General features: G+C 42.2%; 1 protein-coding gene across 2 annotated transcripts in view; it reads left to right on the plus strand.

Annotated features, from left to right (window-relative positions):
- Positions 1-22092, plus strand: part of TMEM233 (transmembrane protein 233) — a 70910-nt gene that overhangs the window by 21356 nt on the left and 27462 nt on the right. For both annotated transcript variants that reach the window (XM_044930170.2, XM_025267621.3), the window contains exon 2: positions 13031-13171. In XM_044930170.2, coding sequence (XP_044786105.1) covers positions 13031-13171 — 141 coding nt within the window. The remainder of the gene's footprint in view (positions 1-13030; positions 13172-22092) is intronic.

Consider the following 22092-nt stretch of genomic DNA (forward strand, 5'->3'; position numbering starts at 1 on the left):
TTTGGTAGGGTTCCCATTCCCTTGCCCAACTTTTCTCCTTCACGATTTTCCCCAGCATTAAGAAAAAAAGACCTCAGTAAAAATCAAAAGTGCTGCTGCTGAGTCCCCTTCTTTCTTGGTGCAGCATAGAAGGCACATTTCTGTCACCTGGGCTGGTAACCAAGTGGAGCCTTACCTGTCACACTGACGCCTTAGTGGGAAGTTGGCTCTTCTGGAAAACTCCTGATGTCTGATAGTGGTCTGTGATCAGAGGGCATAAATCATGTGTGGGGGATGGGACCAGAATCCCCTGAGTGGCCCCCCCATCGTTGACGCCCCTTGCCTTCCAAGAGATAGACTTTGTGGCCTTTCGTGGCCTTCAAGGTCTGGCCCCGGACAAGGTTCTCCAGAAGCCCTCCTCCCTGTTCACCTTCCCCCACCCTGCCCTCCCCCCGCCGCCTTTCCTGGCCCGCATCCTCGTCTAGGTCATTTCCTCTTCTTGGAGCCCTCTCCTCTGTCCATCTCATGTGGCCAGTGACTGCTCATTCTTCCTGTCTCAGCTTACATGTCAACTTCCTCAGGGCCGCTTTCTCAGGTCACCCCATCCTAAGTAAGTCCCCTGACCTAGGTTCTGAGTCAGCCCTGGTCTGTTTCTTTCAGGGCTCCAGAAAATGATGATCAAAATGGAGTTGGTATTGCTAAAAAAGCTCTCAAAAGTGAAGCCAGGGGAGCCACTGAGAAAGTGTGACTTCTGCACGTCTCAGCCTGGATGGAATCCAAACTTTGACCACTTATTGTGAAGATGCAATTATATGGTGCACAGAAGGTGATTAGGTCAGGGCCTGGCATAGTATAGGCATTCCATAAATATTAACTATTTTATTTTAGCTATTTATTTTAATAGAATTAACTTTTATTTATATTAACTAATTTATTTTAGCATGATAATTCATTACTATAACTATAGTTATAATAACTATATTATTTTATAAATATATAAATGATAAAATATAAATATATGAATAATAACTATATATTATTATTGTAATGTTCATTATTATAACATAGTCCCTGGCTTCACCTCCAACCTTATCTTATATTCCCCTTCCTTTCTCCCCTCCCCCACTTTTCATGCCTACAGTCACATTGGATTTTCTTTAGTACCTTGAGCAGAAAAATTATTTCCCTCTCACATTTGCTGTTTTCTCTGCTGGGCATCTTCTTCCCCTTTTTGCAGATCTGGCTCCTTCTCAGGTCTTCAGGTCTTGCCACCTGCCACCACTTGAGGGAGAGCTTCCTCCCACCATCCCATTTTTCTTACCTTAGTAATATTCTGTATTCTTGTTTACTTGCATGTTTTGTTGTTGTTCAGTCACTTAGTTGTGCCTGACTCTCTGGGACCCCTGGATTGCAGCACACCAGGCTTCCCTGTCCTTCATTATCTCCCAGAGTTTGGTCAAACTCATGTCCATTGAGTCGATGATGCCATCCAACTATCTCATCCTTGTCACCCACTTCTCCTCCTGCCCTCAATCTTTCCCAGCATCAGGGTCTTTTCCAGTGTGTCAGCTCTTCGCATCCAGTACATCAGCCAGTGTATTGGAACTTCAGCATCAGTCCTTCTGATGAATATTCAGGATTGATTTCCTTTAGGATTGACTGGTTGGATCTCCTTGCTGTCCAAGGGACTCTCAAGAGTCTTCTCCAGCACCACAGTTCTGAAGCATCAATTCTTTGGTGCTCAGCCTTCTTTATGGTGTAACTCTCACATCCATACATGACTACTGGAAAAACTGTAACTTAGACTGTACAGACCTTTGTTGGCAGGATGATTTCTCTGCTTTTTAATACATTGTATAGGTTTATCATAGCTTTTCTTTCAAGGAACAAGCATCTTTTAACTTTGTGGCTGCAGTCACCATCCACAGTGATTTTGGAGCCCAAGAAAATTACAGGTTTAAGTATTTTATTTTTAGTCTTTACCAAAATGTCAGCTCCATGTGGGCAGGAAACAGTGACTGGCACACAGTTGATGCTTAATAAATAGTTTTGAATGAATGAATGACTGGATGAAGGAATGAATGGCCGTCCATCCAGGACAGTGGTTCTCAACTCTTCTCAGAATGGCCTGAGAAGCTGTTCAAAAAATACCAATGCTGGAGTCTCATCCCCACAGATCCTAATTCATATGATCTGGGGTGGAGCTTGGGCACAGGAATTTTCATGGGCATTTTGGGGACATAGGTGATTCTAAGGTACGGCTACCAGTATAATGAATGTTAAACATAGCCGTTTAGAGAGTTTCATCTCAGATCTTCACCTGGCAGCCACTCCATAGGTGATGCTGTCTCATCCAGTATCATGTGGGATGCAGCAAGAGCTCTGCTCTAAAGACCAGAGGGAATGGACAAAGTACTCTCCATATTTTCCTGGCTCAGGACAAGAGATCAACTTTGTCATTGATATAAAGTGTCACAAAGTCCCGGAACATTGGACCCATTGGTGTTCAATGCCAGTTATTAAAATTTGCGGAATTTTTCTGGGTGTCTCCTTCTTGGAAATGTGGCTTCCAGCAGTTACCTGTACCTTCTGACACATGGCCAGGAGGCTTGGCTGCATGGCCTCACAGCATAGTCATGCCGGCCCCTGCTGCAGCCTTCTTGCAGTTGGGCATAGAGACAATCATCCTTATTTCTGGCTCCCAAACAACTTTCAGACAATCATCCTCATTTCTGGCTCCCAAACAACTTTCCTGCCAGAGTATTTGCATATCATGTGTCCATCCAAGGAAAGGACGTATAAACAAGCTTGAAATTATCAGATGCAGTGAGCATGACGTCACTAGTATTTATGACAAGAGAAAGGAACTTGGCCACTTTTCTGTTCCCAAGCATGACCTTTGCTGGTTCAAGGCAGCTGACCAAGACCTGAAAGCTCTTTTTAGCTTTTGTAATGACTGTTACATTTTGCTAGCATAAGCCCAGCCTCACAGAAAAGGGAAGAACCACCGATGGGGACTCTTGAGGCCTTATAAAATATTTGAGGACAACCATTTTTTCTACATGCTGACAAATATTCATTTGACTCACAGTGGAAGATAAGAGCTGGAAAGAATCTAAAGGTCTTTCTTTTTAATGTACTTTGCGTGGCGAACGGAGACAGCAAATTGCTATTTAGCACCTTAAAGTAAAGGTACTTGGTTTATGAAATTATGAGGAAATGTCACAGCTTGGAAGTGAACTCTGGGCAATATCCAAATGCCACAAACCTAAATTAAAGGACAATAGACTTGGACATGAGAAAGGATGTGACTTACAAAGGGTAACATGAGAGAATATCTTCTTTTTTAAATTGAAATATAGTTGATTTAAAATGTTATGTTAATTTCTGCTGTTCAGCACAGTGACTCAGTTATATATATTTATATATATGTACATTCTTTTAAAATATTCTTTTCCATATGGCTTATCATAGGTCCTCTTTGCAGTAGAACCTTGCTATTTATCCATTTTGTATATAAAAGCTTACATGTGCTAACCCCAAACTCCCACCCCTTCTCTCCCCCAACCACCACCCCCTTGGCAACCTGTTCTCTTTGTCCGTGAGTCTTTGTTTCATCAGTCAGTTCAGTTCAGTCGCTCAGTCGTGTCCGACTCTTTGTGACCCCATAAATCACAGCATGCCAGGCCTCCCTGTCCATCACCAACTCCCGGAGTTCACTCAAACTTACGTCCGAGTCAGTGATGCCATCCAGACATCTCATCCTCTGTCATCCCCTACTCCTCCTGCCCCATCCCTCCCAGCATCAGAGTCTTTTCCATTGAGTCAACTCTTCGCATGAGGTGGCCAAAGTATTGGAGTTTCAGCTTCAGCATCAGTCTCTCCAGTGAACACCCAGAACTGATTTCCTTTAGGATGGACTGGTTGGATCTCCTTGCAGTCCAAGGGACTCTCAAGAGTCTTCTCCAACACCACAGTTCAGAAGCATCAATTCTTCGGCGCTCAGCTTTCTTCACAGTCCAACTCTCACATCCATACATGACCATTGGAAAAACCATAGCCTTGACTAGACGGACCTTTGTTGGCAAAGTAATGTCTCTGCTTTTCAATATGCTATCTAGGTTGGACATAACTTTCCTTCCAAGGAGAAAGTGTCTTTTAATGTCATGGCTGCAGTCACCACCTGCAGTGATTTTGGAGCCCCCAAAAATAGTCTGACACTGTTTCCACTGTTTCCCTGTCTATTTCCCATGAAGTGATGGGACCAGATGCCATGATCTTCGTTTTCTGAATGTTGAGCTTTAAGCCAAATTTTCACCCTCCTCTTTCACTTTCATCAAGAGGCTTTTTAGTTCCTCTTCACTTTCTGCCATAAGGGTGGTGGCATCTGCATATCTGAGGTTATTGATATTTCTCCCAGCAATCTTGATTCCAGCTTGTGCTCTTCCAGCCCAGTGTTTCTCATGATGTACTCTGCATAGAAGTTAAATAAGCAGGGTGACAATATACAGCCTTGACTCCTTTTCCTATTTGGAACCAGTCTGTTGTTCTATGTCCAGTTCTAACTGTTGCTTCCTGACCTGCATACAGATTCCTCAAGAGACAGGTCAGGTGGTCTGGTATTCCCATCTCTTGAAGAGTTTTCCAGAGTTTATTGTGATCCACACAGTCAAAGGCTTTGACATAGTCAATAAAGCAGAAATAGATATTTTTTCTGGAACTCTTTTGCTTTTTCGATGATCCAGCAGATGTTAGCAATTTGATCTCTGGTTCCTCTGCCTTTTCTAAAACCAGCTTGAACATCAGGAAGTTCACGGTTCACATACTGCTGAAGCCTGGCTTGCAGAATTTTGAGCATTACTTTACTAGCATGTGAGATGAGTGCAATTGTGCGGTAGTTTGAGCATTCTTTGGCATTGCCTTTCTTTGGGATTGGAATGAAAACTGACCTTTTCCAGTCCTGTGGCCACTGCTGAGTTTTCCAAATTTGCTGGCATATTGAGTGCAGGACTTTCACAGCATCATCTTTCAGGATTCGGAAGAGCTCAACTGGAATTCCATCACCTCCACTAGCTTTGTTCCTAGTGATGCATCCTAAGGCCCACTTGACTTCACATTCCAGGATGGCTGGCTCTAGGTCAGTGATCACATCATCATGATTATCTTGGTCGTGAAGATCTTTTTTGTCCAGTTCTTCTGTGTATTCTTGCCACCTCTTCTTAATATCTTCTGCTTCTGTTAGGTCCATACCATTTCTGTCCTTTATTGAGCCCATCTTTGCATTAAATGTTCCCTTGGTATCTCTGATTTTCTTGAAGAGATCTCTAGTCTTTCCCATTCTGTTGTTTTCCTCTATTTCTTTGCATTGATCGCTGAGGAAGGCTGTCTTATCTCTCCTTGCTATTCTTGGAAACTCTGCATTCAGATGCTTATATCTTTCCTTTTCTCCTTTGCTTTTCACTTCTCTTCTTTTCACAGCTCTTTGGAAGGCCTCCCCAGACAGCCATTTTGCTTTTTTGCATTTCTTTTCCATGGGGATGGTCTTGATCCCTGTCTCCTGTACAATGTCACGAACCTCATTCCATAGTTCATCAGGCACACTGTCTATCAGATCTAGTCCCTTAAATCTATTTCTCACTTCCACTGTATAATCATAAGGGATTTGATTTAGGTCATACCTGAGTGTCTAGTGGTTTTCCCCACTTTCTTCAATTTAAGTCTGAATTTGGCAATAAGGAGTTCATGATCTGAGCCACAGTCAGCTCCTAGAGAGGTTCATTTGTGTATATTTTAGATTCCACGTATAAGTGATTTACTTTTTGTGACTTATTTCACTTAATATGATAATCCTGGTTGTTCTCATGTTATTGCAAATGGCATTATTTTGTTCTTTTTATGGCTGAGTAGTATTCCATTGTATATAAATGTGCTGCATCTTTATCCATTCATCTGTTGAGGGACATTTAGGTTGTTTCCGTGTCTTGGCTATTGTGACTAGTGCTGCTATGAACATAGGGGTGCATGTATCTTTTTGGAATTACAGTTTGTCCGGACATATGCCCAGGAGTGGAATTGCTAGATGGTATGGCAATTCCATTTTTTGTTTTCTGAGGAACCTCCATATTGTTTTCCATAGTGGCTCCACCAACTTACATTTCCACCAAAGTATAGGAGGGTTCCCTTTTCTCTATACCCTCCATGAAAGAATTTCTTTGTGGCAATAGTCACTCCAGTCTGCAGGTGACAGAATTTCATAGAGCTATACACATACCAAAAAAATAAAACAACAAAGAAAAAGAGTGTGTGTGCAAACTGGTAAAATCTGCATAAGGTCTGTAACTGAGTTAATATCAATCAACTTCAATTTCCTGGTTTTGACCAAGTACTGTGGGTACTTAAGATATCATCATTAGCCAAAGCTTGGTAAAAGGTACAAGGGGACTCTTAGTACTATATTTGTAACTTTTTGTGAACCCTAAGCTATATCAAAATAAAATTTATAATTTAGGGGAAAAAGACAATGGGCCAGAAGAAACTGGGAGAGAATTTTGCAACATACGTAATAGATTAATGTATATTGTTTTCTGTGCTATTCTTAGAGTTGCCACATGTGACTATTGAGTATTTGAAATAGCACCACAGATTTTAATGATAAAAGTTTGGACATGTTGGGTTAAATAAAATATATATTATTAAAGTTAATTTTACCTCTTTAATGTGGCTACTAGAAAAAATTTATTTTACTGCACTGGGTCTTTGCTGCTGCATGCAGGCTTTCTGCATTTGTGGAGAGTGGGGGCTGCTCTAGTTGCAGAGCGTGGGCTGCAGGGCACTCGGGCTTCAGCATTTGCAGCACATGGACTCTGTAGTTGCAGCTCACAGACTCCAGTACATGGGCTTAGGCGCCTTGCAGCATGTGGAATCTTCCCATCTCAGGGATTGAACCCATATCCCCTGCATTGACAGGTGGATTCTTTATCAGTGTACCACCAGGGATGTCCAGAAAATTTTGAATTAAGTATGTGGTCCCCATTATATTTCTATTGCATGGTGCTGACCTATAATATGTAAAAAGTTTCTGCAAATGTATAATTATCAGACAAATTAATAGACAACTAGACAAAAAGATATAAGTATAAAAATCATTAAGAAGAAATACATTTGGGACTTCCTTGGTAGCTCAGTGGTAAAGAATCCACCTGCCAATGCAGGAGACACGGGTTCGATCCCTGAGCTGGGAAGATGTCACGTGCCACAGAAGGACTGAGCTTGTGTGCCACAGCTATTGAGCCTGTGCTCTCGATCCCAGGAGCTGCAGCTCCTGAGCCCACACACTGCGACATGGAAACCTGTGTGCCCTAGAGCCCGTGCTCCACAAGAAGGGAAGTCGTCACAGCCCATGCGCTGCAGCGAAGAGTAGCCTGCGCGCACCACAGCTAGAGAAAAGCCCATGCAGCAGCGAAGACCCAGCACAGTCAAAAATAAATAAAGTTATTAAAAAAAAAAAAGAAATACACCGGACAAACATTTATCCATACATATGTTTGTTAATTCAACATGTATTTATTGATCTCCAGGCACTGTATTAGTCACTTGGGAAAGTTTTAAATAAACTGATCTGAGAAGGCCTCTCTCAGAAGGTGATGTTTGAGTGGAAATCTGAACATGATTCAATTTCATCATTAATAAAGAAATGTTATTTTGAGATTCTTTTTCGCCTGTTAAAACAGCAAAAATAGATGAATAACATACAGTGTGGGCAAGGTTGTGGAGGAAAGGACACATAAATACTGTTAGTGCGAATGTAAATTTGTACAGTTTTTCTACAATGCAATTTTACTCTATCTCCAAATACAAATATACCCTTTGACTCTGTAATCCCATTCCTAGGAATCCATCCCAAGAAGACACTCAGATGTGTACAAAACTATATGAATGAGGGTGTCTGTTGCAGCATATTATGTAATTGCCACAAACTTTAAATGCTGAAATGTTAGTGAGGTGTGACCATTTAAGTGACGAGTACAAATCCATTAAAAAGAGTGAGACAACTATACTTGCAACTTTTCTGTAAGTTTGAAGTTCTTTGAAAACAGAAAGTTACCTACCAAAAGTTTATCATGACAAATTAAGGTTTTTCCCCAAGAATCAGGACAGTGCAACATTATAAAGTTTATCAACGTACTTTAAATCATGACTGGATAAAGAAAACAGCAGTGAGACAAACCCAGAAGCATGAGCTTAGAAAGCCACCCCACCCTATGACAAGTGGTAAAAAGCAAGTTACAGAACATAAATAGTATGCTGCTGCTGCTGCTAAGTCGCATCAGTCGTGTCCGACTCTATGCGACCTCATGGACCGCAGCCCACCAGGCTACTCCGTCCATTGGATTCTCCAGGCAAGAACACTGGAGTGGGTTGCCATTTCCTTCTCCAATGCATGAAAGTGGAAAGTGAAAGTGAAATCGCTCAGTCGTGTCCGACTCTCAGCAACCCCATGGACTGCAGCCTACCAGGCTCCTCCATCCATGGGATTTTCCGGGAAACAGTACTGGAGTGGGGTGCCATTGACATTTTTAGCTAAGAGGAAAAGAAAAAACTCTGAGAGAGAGAATCAAACCAGCTATGTAACTTCAGGCAAATTATTTTAACTTCTCTGTGACTCAGTTTTCCCATCAGTAAAATGGAAACAAAGCATCTGCCTCACAGGGTTGTTATGAAGACTGATGAAATAATCCTTGAAAAGTGTCTGGCCCATAACAAATACTCAGTATATGTTATCTGGTATCATTATGATTTTTGTCAAAGAAAAACTGAGGCCAAAACAATTAGAAAAGAAAAAAAATTTTACTTGAAAAGAAATACAAGGAAGTCCAGCCTCAAAATGACCAGCCAGCCAAATGCAAACCACAGTATTTAAAGGAAATGAATACAAAATTTCCAAGATTACCAGGTTTTCCATTAATCTTTTCCTGATTAAAAAAAAAAAACACAAAGCAAAACAGTATCTTTCTCAAAAGATTACATATCCACAAAGGAGGGGACCTGTGTTTAGGTATCCATGTCACAAAAGGCAAAGATGAAATTGTCTTTGCAAAGCCTTATGGGAAATACTCAAGGTTTCAGTATTGGAAGGATGCAGGCTAAACAGACTAACCTGTTGTTCTTGGTTTATCTCAGCATACAAATTGCTATTTCTCATGAACTGTGGTACGTGATGTGCTTAGTCATAATGAAACCAGGAGAAAGTGTCAGTTTTCCTTTCATATTATTCATGGGGAAAAAAAAATCTAGAAGCAAATGTACTACCCTGTTATCTTTGGGAAATAGAATTGAGAAAAGAGCTTACTATCTACAGTGTACGTTTATATGGCATTCAAATACTTTACATGTTCATGAATTGCATTCAGAATTGGTGAAAGAACTAAGACGATCATGTAAATTTAAGTATCAAAGTCATCCCTTGTTTCTTTATAGTTCTTCCACGGCAGATGGAATAGTTTGCTTTTTAAGCCCTTCAGAAAAAGATTTATAAACCATGCATTTTCTCTCAAACCCATTTCTACCACTTCAATCTGTAGCATCTGCCAACAGACCTATATTAATACACAGTTCCAGTTGGGAGAGAAAAGAACTCCAGCCAATGAACTGAGGATGGGGGGATTAATCCCTTCCTGCTCTGTTGTTGGATGATGACCCTGAAGCCAGAGCCCCTCACCAGGGAAGTCGTTTAAAGTGAAATGTGAGAGTTCTAAATAACCCCACCTTCATCCCTTCCCCCATATCCTTACATTTACCCAGCAGATTTACCCATGGGAAGCCCCTTCTCCAAGAACCAGAGGAAGAAAGGGATTCATAAAAGGACTTTTGGGAAGAAAAGAGTCTACAACTAATATTGAAAGAGGCTTTTCACCTGTTTTTCAAGCTAACCATGGATCCATTCCTGGGATGACTCAACATCTCCTTTATGAGCTCCAGAGGGATGGTGAATTGCAAAGAAAAGGGTTACATACAAGATGCCAGACTGCTAACACGTGATGAAGATTGGACAGGATTCGCCCATGTCTTGCACCCCCATGCCCCTTAGCCAGGTCACCAGCATGGCTCTGCTGATCTGCAGCAGAAAGTGGCCTGGGTAGCCCCCATCTCCCCTGCGCTCATGGGCAATGCACAGATGTAGATGTACCCTTCACCATGGCACACACTGGCTGTTCTCCCCACTGCTACTGAGAACACGAAACTGGGTTTTCATCCAAACAGCCAGGGGTTGACAATGTTTGGGGGAGAGATTGGCAAGGAATGTCTCATTGTTTTCTTTGTTTTATTTTTCCTGGTTACAGCAGTGCAAGTAAATCACCATGACTAATCTCAGAACTGGGTTTTTTGAAGATACCATGATAGAATAATGATCAATTTAGGAGAGTCTGAATCTATATAATCTTAAACTGATTATGAACTCACAATTCAGGGTTCTAGGATTCTATGCAGTGACTTTACTTGTGAAGCCTCTAAAACAAAGTTTCCCAAACGTGGGTCCCCAGGTTCTGTTCTAGCAAGGAGTAGAGATTGATCGCCTATAATTCTCATAAGTAGCCCAGAAGATTCTGTTTCACCCCAAGGACCTCAGCTTTAGAAGAAGAATAAAACAGGCAGTGGCAATTCATAGTAAAAGCTAATTTATTGAGCATAAATTATGTTCTGGACCAGTGCTAACCACTTTGCATGCATTAACTCATTGGCCCCTCCAATATGAAGGAGGTGTTATTACTATTGTCCCCAATTTACAGATGAGGACTCTGAGGCTTAGAAAGCTTGATAGCTTGCTGTAATTCTCACAGTTGATAAAACATGAAATCGGAACTTAGATCTCTCTGCATTTTAGAGCCCACACTCCATGACACATTTTCTTGGGTTAAGTCTTAAGATGGTGAACATCTTGACCTTGCACGATGTTGAAGATAGTTGTCTAGACCAAAGGTTTTTGACCTTGAGAAGGTTTTTTAAAAAATACTCTGGCAGCAACCCAAGTATCCATCAATGAATGAGTGGTAAACAAAATGTGGCATATCCATAAAATGAAATATTATTCAGCCTCAAAAAGGAAAGAAGCTCTGACACATGCTACAACATAGATGAACCTTGAGGACATTATGCTTATCGAGATAAGCCAATCATAGAAGACAACCATTGTATGAGTCAACTCATATAAAATTCCTAGAGTAGTCAAATCCATAAGGACAGGACATAGAATGGTGATTGCCAGGGGCTGGGAATGGGGAGGAGTGGTGGGAAGAATGAGGAGTGAGTGTTTAATGAAAACAGAGTTTCAGTTTGAGATGATTAATGACGGTGATATTTGCACAATGTGAATGTACTTAGTGCCATTGAATTGTACACTCAACAGTGATAAATTTTATGTCAGGCACATTTTACCACAATTTCTACTTTAAAAAACTGGTGTCTGGCTCCTACACCAGTTAAATTGAAGTCTCTCCAGAATAGGGCCAAGCCTGTGGCATTTATTTTTAATACTATCCAAGTGTTTCTGATGGGCACACAGGGTTAAGAATTCAGGATGCAGGGTTCTGGAGTTCTCCCTGCCGGCAGCCCCTGGCATCATTTCAAGCTCTCACTCTCCCATTCACACAAGAGGCCTGATAGCAAGACTCCCTGGGGAGGCAAGTCTCCCAGCCTGTTGCTAAGATGGCCCAGATCCAAGAATTAATGGAAGGTTCCGGAAGCAGAAAGCTCTGTGGTTTACTGGGAGTTTCTCTGGCTTGTAATTGTCTGCATATGCCTCATTCCCCTTCATAGTCCACGAAGAAGGGTGATTATTATTGAAGTGCTGTACTTTCAGAGTCAAGAATAGAGGTTCCCACGGAAACCTGCAATTCATGGCATGGATCGAATCATTCTATCCCTAACTTACAAATGCATATTTCCAGTCTTCTTTGGGCTACAGCACAGCTTTTGGGGAAGTCTCAGTAGTGGGAGTTATGATAAAGAGGGCTTATAATAAGAGAGAAGGATAGCATCTGACCTTCAACTCAGCAGCAAGGACTCTCTGAGCACCTCTCCTTTGCCTGGGGCTCCAGGATGCCATCAGTGAACTCATATTCTGTAGGAAAACTAATGTATTCATCACCCATTCAGCCAATACAGATTTCTTGAGTTCCTACAATGGACCAGACATCTCTCCAAAGGGCACAGAAGATTCTGTACCTTTGCACAAGGATACCATCTTGAGCCTAGTGATACCCTGCATCATGGAGATGTCTGGAGAAACTCAGTGGAGAGAGCAGGATGGCTGGGAAATTGGGAAGTGGCTGCTGCTACTTAACAGTCAGTACAGAAGTTTCCCAGTATTCTAACAGCTGGGGAAGCTGTAGGAGTAGGTGCCAGGTGTATGACAGTTTGGCTTCAGCAAAAGAGTGAACAGGTCAGCCAGGGTCCCTGACCTTCTAGCATAAGGAGTGGACAATCTTTTTCTGTCATAGACCGAATAATAAATATTTTAGGACTTGTAAGCAATACGCTGTCTGTCCCAGCTGCTCATTTCTGTTGTTGTAACATGAAAGCAGCTACAGACAGTAGTAAACAAATGATTGTGACTGTGTTCCCTACAGACTTTGTTTACAAAAATCACAGGCTGGATTTGGCCTATGGGCCATGGCTTGCAGACCCCTGTTCTAATGGATGAGACAGATGTACCCATTCATCCTTTCAGCATACAGATATTTACTGCATATCATCTACATGACAAATATTGCATTGGACAGTGGTATACTGTGCTAAACAAGGAGACAATGGTCCCTGCTCGCATAACACTTATACTCTAATGGGAGAGGCCAAATCATTCTTTTCAATATGCTAAGGTAAATATTAAGATGAAAGTAATCAGGAACTACAGAAGAGGAAGTTAACTCAGACTGGGAGTTCAGGGAAGACTTCCTGGAGGAGGTGGTAATCATGCCACTGGCTCAGATCAGCCTGGGAAACCATGTCTTTCCTTGTGGGTTGTCATCACCAGCTCTTCCCTTGTGTCCCCCAGGCTCAGAACAGCTATGAGGATGGAGACATTGAAGGATCCAAGCGGCTTGGAAGGAATGCCAAGTGGGTGGCCATCGCCTCCATCGTTATTGGCCTTCTCGTCATTGCTATTTCTTGTACAGTTCACTTCACTTGGAAATAGGTAAGCTTTTCTGGTTTTATTAATATTTATTTTTCTTTGGCTGCACCAGGTCTTAGTTGCGGCACATGGAATCCATCTTTGTTGCAGAATGCAGGATCTTTAGTTGCAGCATGCAAGCTCTTAGTTGTGGTATGCGGGACATTTAGTTGCAGCATGCGGAATCTAGTTGTGGCAAGAGGGATCTTTAGTTGTGCCATGCAAATTCTTAGTTGTGGCATGCAGAATCTTTAGTTGCAGCTTGTGGGATCTGGTTCCCCGACCAGGGATCAAACTCAGGCCCCCTGTATTGGGAGTGCAGAGTCTTTGTCACTGGACCTCCAGGGAAGTCCTCTAAGGTGCCTTTTCTTGAAAAGCCCACTGGAAACTGCTAGGATAGGTTAGATTGTGCTCCAGTAGCAGTCTCAAACAAAAGGGTTTTCATCTTTCTTCACTGCTATTCCATAGGCCACATGGGTTTGCGGAAAGTCTCTCCTCCACACAGTCCCTCAGGGTCCAGACTACACCATCTTGTAGCTGCTCTGTCTGAAACAGGAGTCAATAAACTTCTCCTGTAAAGAGCCAGATGATAAATATTTTAGGCCACTATTAGCGTCTCAGTTGCAACTACTTAACTCTGCATTTTAGCACAGAAGCAGCCATATCCAATCTATAAATGCATTAATGTGGCTGTCTGTGATAAAGCTTTATTTATAAAAACAGGGAGCTGGCCCATGGCTCATAGTTTTCCAGCCTCTGATCTAGAACATGAGGGCTTCTCAGGCTAAGACAGGAGAGAGGAAAAGCCAGAGAATCCCACATGGGTTTTCACTGCCTCAGCCCTGGAGCGATACTTGTCACTTAGGCTCATATTTGATCGACTAACACCAGTCACATAGTTCCACCTAACTGTAAGAGAGTGGGAAGTGCATGACAATAAGTGGAACTTTAAGTTATCACTTGCTCTGCCTTAGCATCTAATCTGCTAAATGATTTCCTACATGACACTGCATCCAACTAGCCTGACTGTTCTTAGTTTAAGAACAGAAGGGTCTCTGCCTATGTTTGGTATTTTCAGTGCGCTCTCGTCTCACAAAGAGATGATGTTTCTCTCTGGATCAGGACAAATTTATTCTGATTTCTCCAGCCAGCGGAGATGGGCTCCATCCACTAGAACCACTGATACTTTCCATCAGAGTTTTGCCAAAGGGCAAGGTGGTGTGATGGACAACCAGGATCTGGGAATGACAAGCCCAGATTCATCTCTGTCTCACTGTGTAACTCCTGGCTAAACAGATAAGAATTCAGAAATCCTTCCACTCTTCTCTCATAGCAGCACTGTTCCTCCAACACCATTTCCCTCAAGCTGGGAAGATCAGTCTTTTTGACTTGGTTTCAGGAAGGGGCCCATTGGGTGGGTATGGGAGGAAGGGGACACCTTTTAGATCAGCCAAGCCCACCTTGGCAACCAAGAGGGTAGTGGATGTCCCAGTGGGTCGACTTACTATCAGACAAGCCAGATCCATGAGCAATCAGGGGCCGTTGGGTGGAGGAGGAGATATCAAAATAGGAAGTGTCATAAAGGAAAAAATATGATCTCTTTTGACCAAAAGAGAGGAGAAAAAGACACTAAGATGTCAAAAGCACCTCACAGTGTCTTGCCTACAAGATGGCAAATTGATGTTGGCCTATGAAGGAGAAGGCAGTTGAAAGATAGATGAGAACACACCCGACTTTCCTCTTTAATGGAAGTGTAATGTGCTTGCATGTGTGAGCATGGGGCCGTGGGGTGTGGGGTAACACAGTGCAGGTTTGGGACCAGACTTCCTTGGCACAAGTACCCCCCCCCTTTACCACTTTCTTACTGTGAGACCTTCTGCCAACTGCTTGCCTCCCTCAGCTTCAGTTTCTTCCCCTTTAAACTGGGGTTTATAATTGTACCCATTTAATAAACCTGCTGTGAAGGTTAATAAGACGATGCACAGAATGTGTGTAGGTTGGCATCTGTTCCTTTTCAGTGCATAAAGAAATACAAACCATTTGTTAATTATTACTATGATTATCAGCATGACTGGAGGAAGGACCTCAAAGAGTTCAAGATGCTATTGAACTGAGTTCAGGGCTTTGAATAGATGAGCCAAACTCGAAGGACGGTGTTCCAGGTAAATAAGGCCAAGTCCTGGTGTAACTCCTGGGGACTTGTGAAAATACATACTGCCCAGATCAGTGTTTGAGCTAAGTGGTTATAATAATAGCAACTGACACTGACCTAGAACTCACCATATGCCAGGTACTGTTCCACGCTCTCACAGGAATTAAATCTCACGGAGTCCTCACAACAACCCCAGGAAGTAGGTGATATTATCCCCATTTTTTGCAGATGAAGAAACAGAGGCTCAGAGAAATGAGGCTACTTGCCTGATATCTCGCAATTAATTAGTAGAAAAGACTGAGGGTAAGCCCAGGGTAACCTGGCTCTGGAAAATGTTTGTTGTTATTGTTGTTGTTTTGCTATACCAGGTCTTAGCTGAGGCCCGCAGAATCTTCGATCTTTGTTGCAGCATGCAAGATTTTCTTTTAGTTGTGGCATAAGAAATCTAGTTTCCTGACCAGGGATTGAACCCAGGCCCCCTGCATTGGGAGCACAGAGTCTCAGCCACTGAATTGCCAGAGAAGTTCCTGGAAGCTGTTGTTAACCACACCACCTCACAACCTTTAAGCCAGCACATCCTTTCTAGTACACGCACTAACAAAGGCCAGTAGATGGCTCTTACCTTGTGGATAACTGTAGAATTATAACTATAATGCTGGTGCCTTGAGGTTCCAACCCACCAGATGATGAGTTAGGGCCAAGGGTAAGAAAGTCAAAGGGCTGCAGGAGTGAGGCAGGGAACATATTATACATGCATGAAGCAGGTTGATCGGGAACAGTGGGGACTGTGGTGAGAAGAGGAGCACAGTTTAAAGGGAGCCACCACTCTGCTCCTGCTGGTTGTCACCACTTAGAACACAGACCTCATGGGCCCATTTTCCAAAAATCATTGGAAAGTTGGGTCTTTATTTAAAAATCTCCTGATTTTTAGATGTTGACAACCAGTTCACACAGTTTAAACACATGATGAGGGCCCCAAACAAAACAAAAACATACAAAAATCACACCTGCAACCTGGACATTATCCACTTTATAGAGTTTCTGGTGGACAATATGGCTTTCAAAGTTCAGTTTGCCTATTAGATTCCAGGCAAGAAGTTTCACTGGGGACCCAGAAGTCTTCCTCCATTGAGGAAGTTCTCCACATGAGGACTTCCTCCATTCTCAATAAGAATGTTTCTGTATGCAGGTGAAGCACTGATGTTTGTATCCTTGTGATTGAGGTTTTGTTAGTAGTAGTAATGAAGGATAGGAGAGGAGGTCACCTCTCCATTGCTTCTCCCTGATGGGAAGCGTTTCACAGTGGTTAGAGCCTGGCCCTCAGCACTCTTTTTGCCAGGACTCAAATCCTAGCTCTACCACCCAGACCACTCTGGCATTTTTCTTTTAGTATTTACTTTGATCTTACCTATTTATTTGGCTGCACCAGGTCTTAGTCACGGCACACAGGATCTTCAGTCTTCATTGCTGCATGTGGGATATTTAGTTGTGGTGTGCAGGATTTTTTTTAAGTTGTGGCAAGCAGCATCTTCTAGTTGTGGTACACAGGATCTTTAACTGTGGCATATGAACTCTTTAGTTGCAGCATGTGAAATCTAATTCCCTGGCCAGGGATCGAACCCAGGCCCCCTGCATTGCGAGTCCAGAGTCTTAGCCACCTGACCATCAGGGAAGTCCCACCCTGGCAAGGAAGCTTCCTGTGCCTCAATTTGCCTCTCTATAAAGTGAGGATAGAATTGTTTCCCCATCTGTATGGTCAGGTTCCCTTTAGCTACTTTTCCTTCTGTGGTATCCAAAAAAGCAAAAATACTTTCCAGAGTTAGAATTCCACAGAGAAACTAAAATTTAAAAGCTTTGTCGTGTGTGTGTGTGTATGTGTATGAGACAGTAAGAAACTAGACCTCAGTGAATGAAATCAGTTCTGTTTTCCTTTAAAACCAATAACAAGACCCGATTTCTCAATAAACCTTTGAAATAAATTTCCCAGCCTGGCTTACTGGAGGAATTGAACCAAATTGTGGAATTACTAAAGTAGAGGTTCCCAAACTTTGGGCTGCAGAAGACTTACCTGGGGAGTTTTAAAAGAGTTAGACATCTGAGCCCTACCTCAAAGGATTCCAACTCACTGAGTCATAAGCGAGGACCAAGAATCTGCATTTTCAAGCTCCCCACTCCCTTCCAAAGACTCTGCTGCAGGTGATTAGAACACTCTGCCAGTCTTCCTTCCTCCCAAATCGAAAAGGAAGAACACACTAATAGCACTAGCCATTAACAGAGTGGTCAGTTTTCATTTACATCAGCAAACTCGTCATCCTAACATGTTATATCAAACTCAAGGCCAAGGACAGGAATCATTTTACCACCCAGGAGGTGTACCCGCAGAGAGATGCTTTTGTAACAATCAAAGCAAGGACCTCCATGGAGGGGCTGGGAAAATCTGACTTTAGAGAAGGCCTAGCCTAGAGGCAAGACCAAAAGCTTTGAGTATGTCAGTTTTCTGTATTTCATTAAAAAAAAAAACAAAAAACAGTCTGAAATCTCCTACTATCTTTTAAAAACTTGTTAAGTCCTGCAAAAAGGGCTTCCCATGTAGCTCAGTGGTAAAGAATCTGCCTGCCAATGCAGGAGACGCGGGTTCAATCACTAGGTCAGGGAGATCCCCTGAAAGAGGAAATAGCAACCCACTCCAGTGTTCCTGCTGGGATAATCCCATAGACAGAGGACCCTGGTGGGCTACAGTCCACGGGGTCACAAAGAGTTGGACATGACTGAGCACACGTGCCTTTATGTGTGTGTGTATATATGTATGTGTGTGTGTATATATATATTCCTTACCCTTATTAAGAAAACCGTAACCAATCTCTTCTCTCTCAAATGATTGAAATCTCTGGTGGTTCACTTTCTTGGAACAGATTCAGGTCATGATAGTCTTCACCCAAGCGCATATGAAAGTCTCATTCATCCTAATTTTTTTTTCCTTCCAGCTTTATCAAGATTTAATTGACATACAGCACTGTATAAGTTTAAGGTGTGCAGCACAATGAGTTGACTTACATACACCATGAAATGATTATCACAGTAAGCTTAGTGAATACCTATCAGCTCATATAGATACAGAAAGAAACAGAAAATTTTTCCTTGTGATGACAACTCTCAGAATTTGCTCTTTTAGACCACTTTCACATATAACACACAGCAGCGTTTATTTATCGCCTTGTATATTACATCCCTAGTACTTATCTTATAACTAAAGTTTGTACCTTTTGACCCCCACCATCCAGTTATCCCTCCCCTCAGAACCTGCCTCCAGTAACCACAAATATGATCTCTTTTTGTATCATCTATCCTAATTTTACAGGATATCTTTGTAAGTCATGTGGTGGTTGGAGCAAAGAAAACTAAGAGTTTGATGACATCAAATCTGTTAGAACTGGGAATTACTGAACTCAAATTTATTCAACAGTTTGGGATAGAATGCTGAGCTAGCAGGAGAGAAGTGCTCTGTTCATATGGAATCAGAAATTTGCAGTCTCTTGGAGTTATCAAATTCCCTGTTCACAGGTTGCTAGGGAAAGTAGAGAAATGAATCACAGAGGTGAAACATTTAAATACTGCAGCCATCTGTTTATTGATCCTGATTTTTCGCATCCTCAGCCAAAAACAAGTCTGCAGGCTTTTACTTTCTGCTGGCGTCTGAGGATTCAAGCAAGGTTAGGCTATTCTTGTCATGTTCCACAAACCACAGGTCTCACCTGTGACAGATCCAGCGGGGATGCTTGTGAAAATACAGATTCCCAGACCCGCAATCAAAACTCCGAATGGCCCTGAAACATGCATTATCACAGCATTGCTAACCCCCAAAACCTAGTTCTAAGTATTCTAATGTTGTAAAAACACTATACTAAAGCTTTACCTCTAATGGAGAACATTCTTTTTTTTTTTTTTTTGGACTGTGCCAGATCTTAGTTCTGGCACTTAGGATCTTTTCTTCTTTGCAGCAACAGGGCCCTTTAGTTGTATCATGCAAATTCTTAGTTGTAGCATGTGGGATCCAGTTCCCTGACCAGGGATTAAACCCCCCTGCATTGGGAGTATGGGGTCTTAACCACTGGACCACCAGGAAAGTCCCTAATGGAGAGCAGTCCTATATATTAATAGGTAGACGTAGGCTGCAAAGTAAGACTTTTTCACATTCCTAAGCCACCTGGAAGAAGCTTCAGTGATTGCTACTTCCCCTGCCCTACCTCCTAGAAAGTTTACACATCTCCCAAGTCTCCTCTTTCTTCTCTCCTTGTGATCATGCTCATGGTCACGTGTCTGATGCTTGGTTGAATTCAGTGGAACTCCTTTAGCACAAAATCAGTTGACCAAACCTGGGTGTGAGGGAGACCAGTGGAGCCGCTTCTTATTCAGGGGTGAAATTATAATGTCGGGGCATAAGGTGAGCTTTGAATAATGAAAATTAATCTTGGACGTATCTATAGGAGGGTGCCCTATTTGAGAGTCACACAGCATCTCCTGATGACCCCAATATAGCCAGTGTTCCCTCCACTGTGGGGACGGATACTGTCCTTGGGTCGAACACCAGCTGAGGTTGTTGGCTGTTTAGGGCTCGTGTCGTATGTTCAAACACTGAAACCACATTCTGAGCTCAACAGGAGTCCTATACCCATTCATACTCATAAGCATCGAGCAGCCTGGTGGCCAGTATCTCCATTTCAACAGTTGCTTTTTTTCTCTTTGAAAAATATGAACAGTTTATTTCTGTAAGTTAAATACACATACATTGTACTTTCACTGACTTTACATCCCTAGGTGGCCTTGTAGGTACCTAAACAGCCAAACACACTCCCACCACGTATTAAAAATACTTGCTTGTCATTCTTAGCAATAAAAGACATCATGTTCCAAAGTTCCATTAAAGAAGAACTTGACTTCTAAGGTTAAGGATCCCATGACTATCTCCTATTAGCAGGTTCAGAGTTGGCAGATATGAACCCATTCTCTACTGGTAAAGCTTCTACATTATAAGGAGACTGAAACGAGTTCTTTCTGACTTCAGCATATCCTCCCTTTGCATTAGAAGGAAGTAAGAATAAAGTCTATGTCCCAACCAGTAACGCTGAAGAAGCTGAAGTTGAACGGTTCTACGAAGACCTACAAGACCTTTTAGAACACCCAAAAAAGATGTCCTTTTCATTATAGGGGACTGGAATGCAAAAGTAGGAAGTCAAGAAGCACCTGGGGTAACAGGAAAATTTGTCCTTGGAATACGGAATGAAGCAGGGCAAAGACTAATAGAGTTTTGCCAAGAAAATGCACTGGTCATAGCAAACACCCTCTTCCAATGCCACAAGAGAAGACTCTACACATGGACATCACCAGATGGTCAACACCAAAATCAGATTGATTATATTCTTTGCAGCCAAAGATGGAGAAGCTCTATACAGTCAGCAAAAACAAGACCAGGAGCTGACTGTGGCTCAGATCATGAACTCCTTATTACCAAATTCAGACTTAAATTGAAGAAAGTAGGGAAAACCACTAGACCATTCAGGTATGACCTAAATCAAATCCATTATGATTATACAGTGAAAGTGAGAAATAGATTTAAGGGCCTAGATCTGATAGATAGAGTGCCTGATGAACTATGGACAGAGGTTCGTGACATTGTACAGGAGACAGGGATCAAGACCATCCCCATGGAAAAGAAATGCAAAAAAGCAAAATGGCTGTCTGGGGAGGCCTTCCAAAGAGCTGTGAAAAGAAGAGAAGTGAAAAGCAAAGGAGAAAAGGAAAGATATAAGCATCTGAATGCAGAGTTCCAAAGAATAGCAAGAAGAGATAAGAAAGCCTTCCTCAGCGATCAATGCAAAGAAATAGAGGAAAACAACAGAATGGGAAAGACTAGAGATCTCTTCAAGAAAATTAGAGATACCAAGGGAACATTTCATGCAAAGATGGGCTCGATAAAGGACAGAAATGGTATGGACCTAACAGAAGCAGAAGATATTAAGAAGAGGTGGCAAGAATACACAGAAGAACTGTACAAAAAAGATCTTCATGACCAAGATAATCACGATGGTGTGATCACTGACCTAGAGCCAGCCATCCTGGAATGCGAAGTCAAGTGGGCCTTAGAAAACATCACTACGAACAAAGCTAGTGGAGGTGATGGAATTCCAGTTGAGCTATTCCAAATCCTGAAAGATGATGCTGTGAAAGTGCTGCACTCAATATGCCAGCACATTTGGAAAACTCAGCAGAGGCCACAGGACTGGAAAAGGTCAGTTTTCATTCCAATCCCAAAGAAAGGCAATGCCAAAGAATGCTCAAACTACCGCACAATTGCACTCATCTCACATGCTAGTAAAGTAATGCTCAAAATTCTCCAAGCCAGGCTTCAGCAATATGTGAACCGTGAACTTCCTGATGTTCAAGCTGGTTTTAGAAAAGGCAGAGGAACTAGAGATCAAATTGCCAACATCCACTGGATCATGGAAAAAGCAAGAGAGTTCCAGAAAAACATCTATTTCTGCTTTATTGACTATGTCAAACCTTTGACTGTGTGGATCACAATAAACTGTGGGAAAGTCTTCAAGAGATGGGAATACCAGACCACCTGACCTGCCTCTTGAGAAATCTGTATGCAGGTCAGGAAGCAACAGTTAGAACTGGACATGGAACAACAGACTGGTTCCAAATAGGAAAAGGAGTACGTCAAGGCTGTATATTGTCACCCTGCTTATTTAACTTCTATGCAGAGAACATCATGAGAAACGCTGGACTGGAA

Source organism: Bubalus bubalis, chromosome 17 (assembly GCF_019923935.1).
Source record: "Bubalus bubalis isolate 160015118507 breed Murrah chromosome 17, NDDB_SH_1, whole genome shotgun sequence".
NCBI lineage: Eukaryota > Metazoa > Chordata > Mammalia > Artiodactyla > Bovidae > Bubalus > Bubalus bubalis.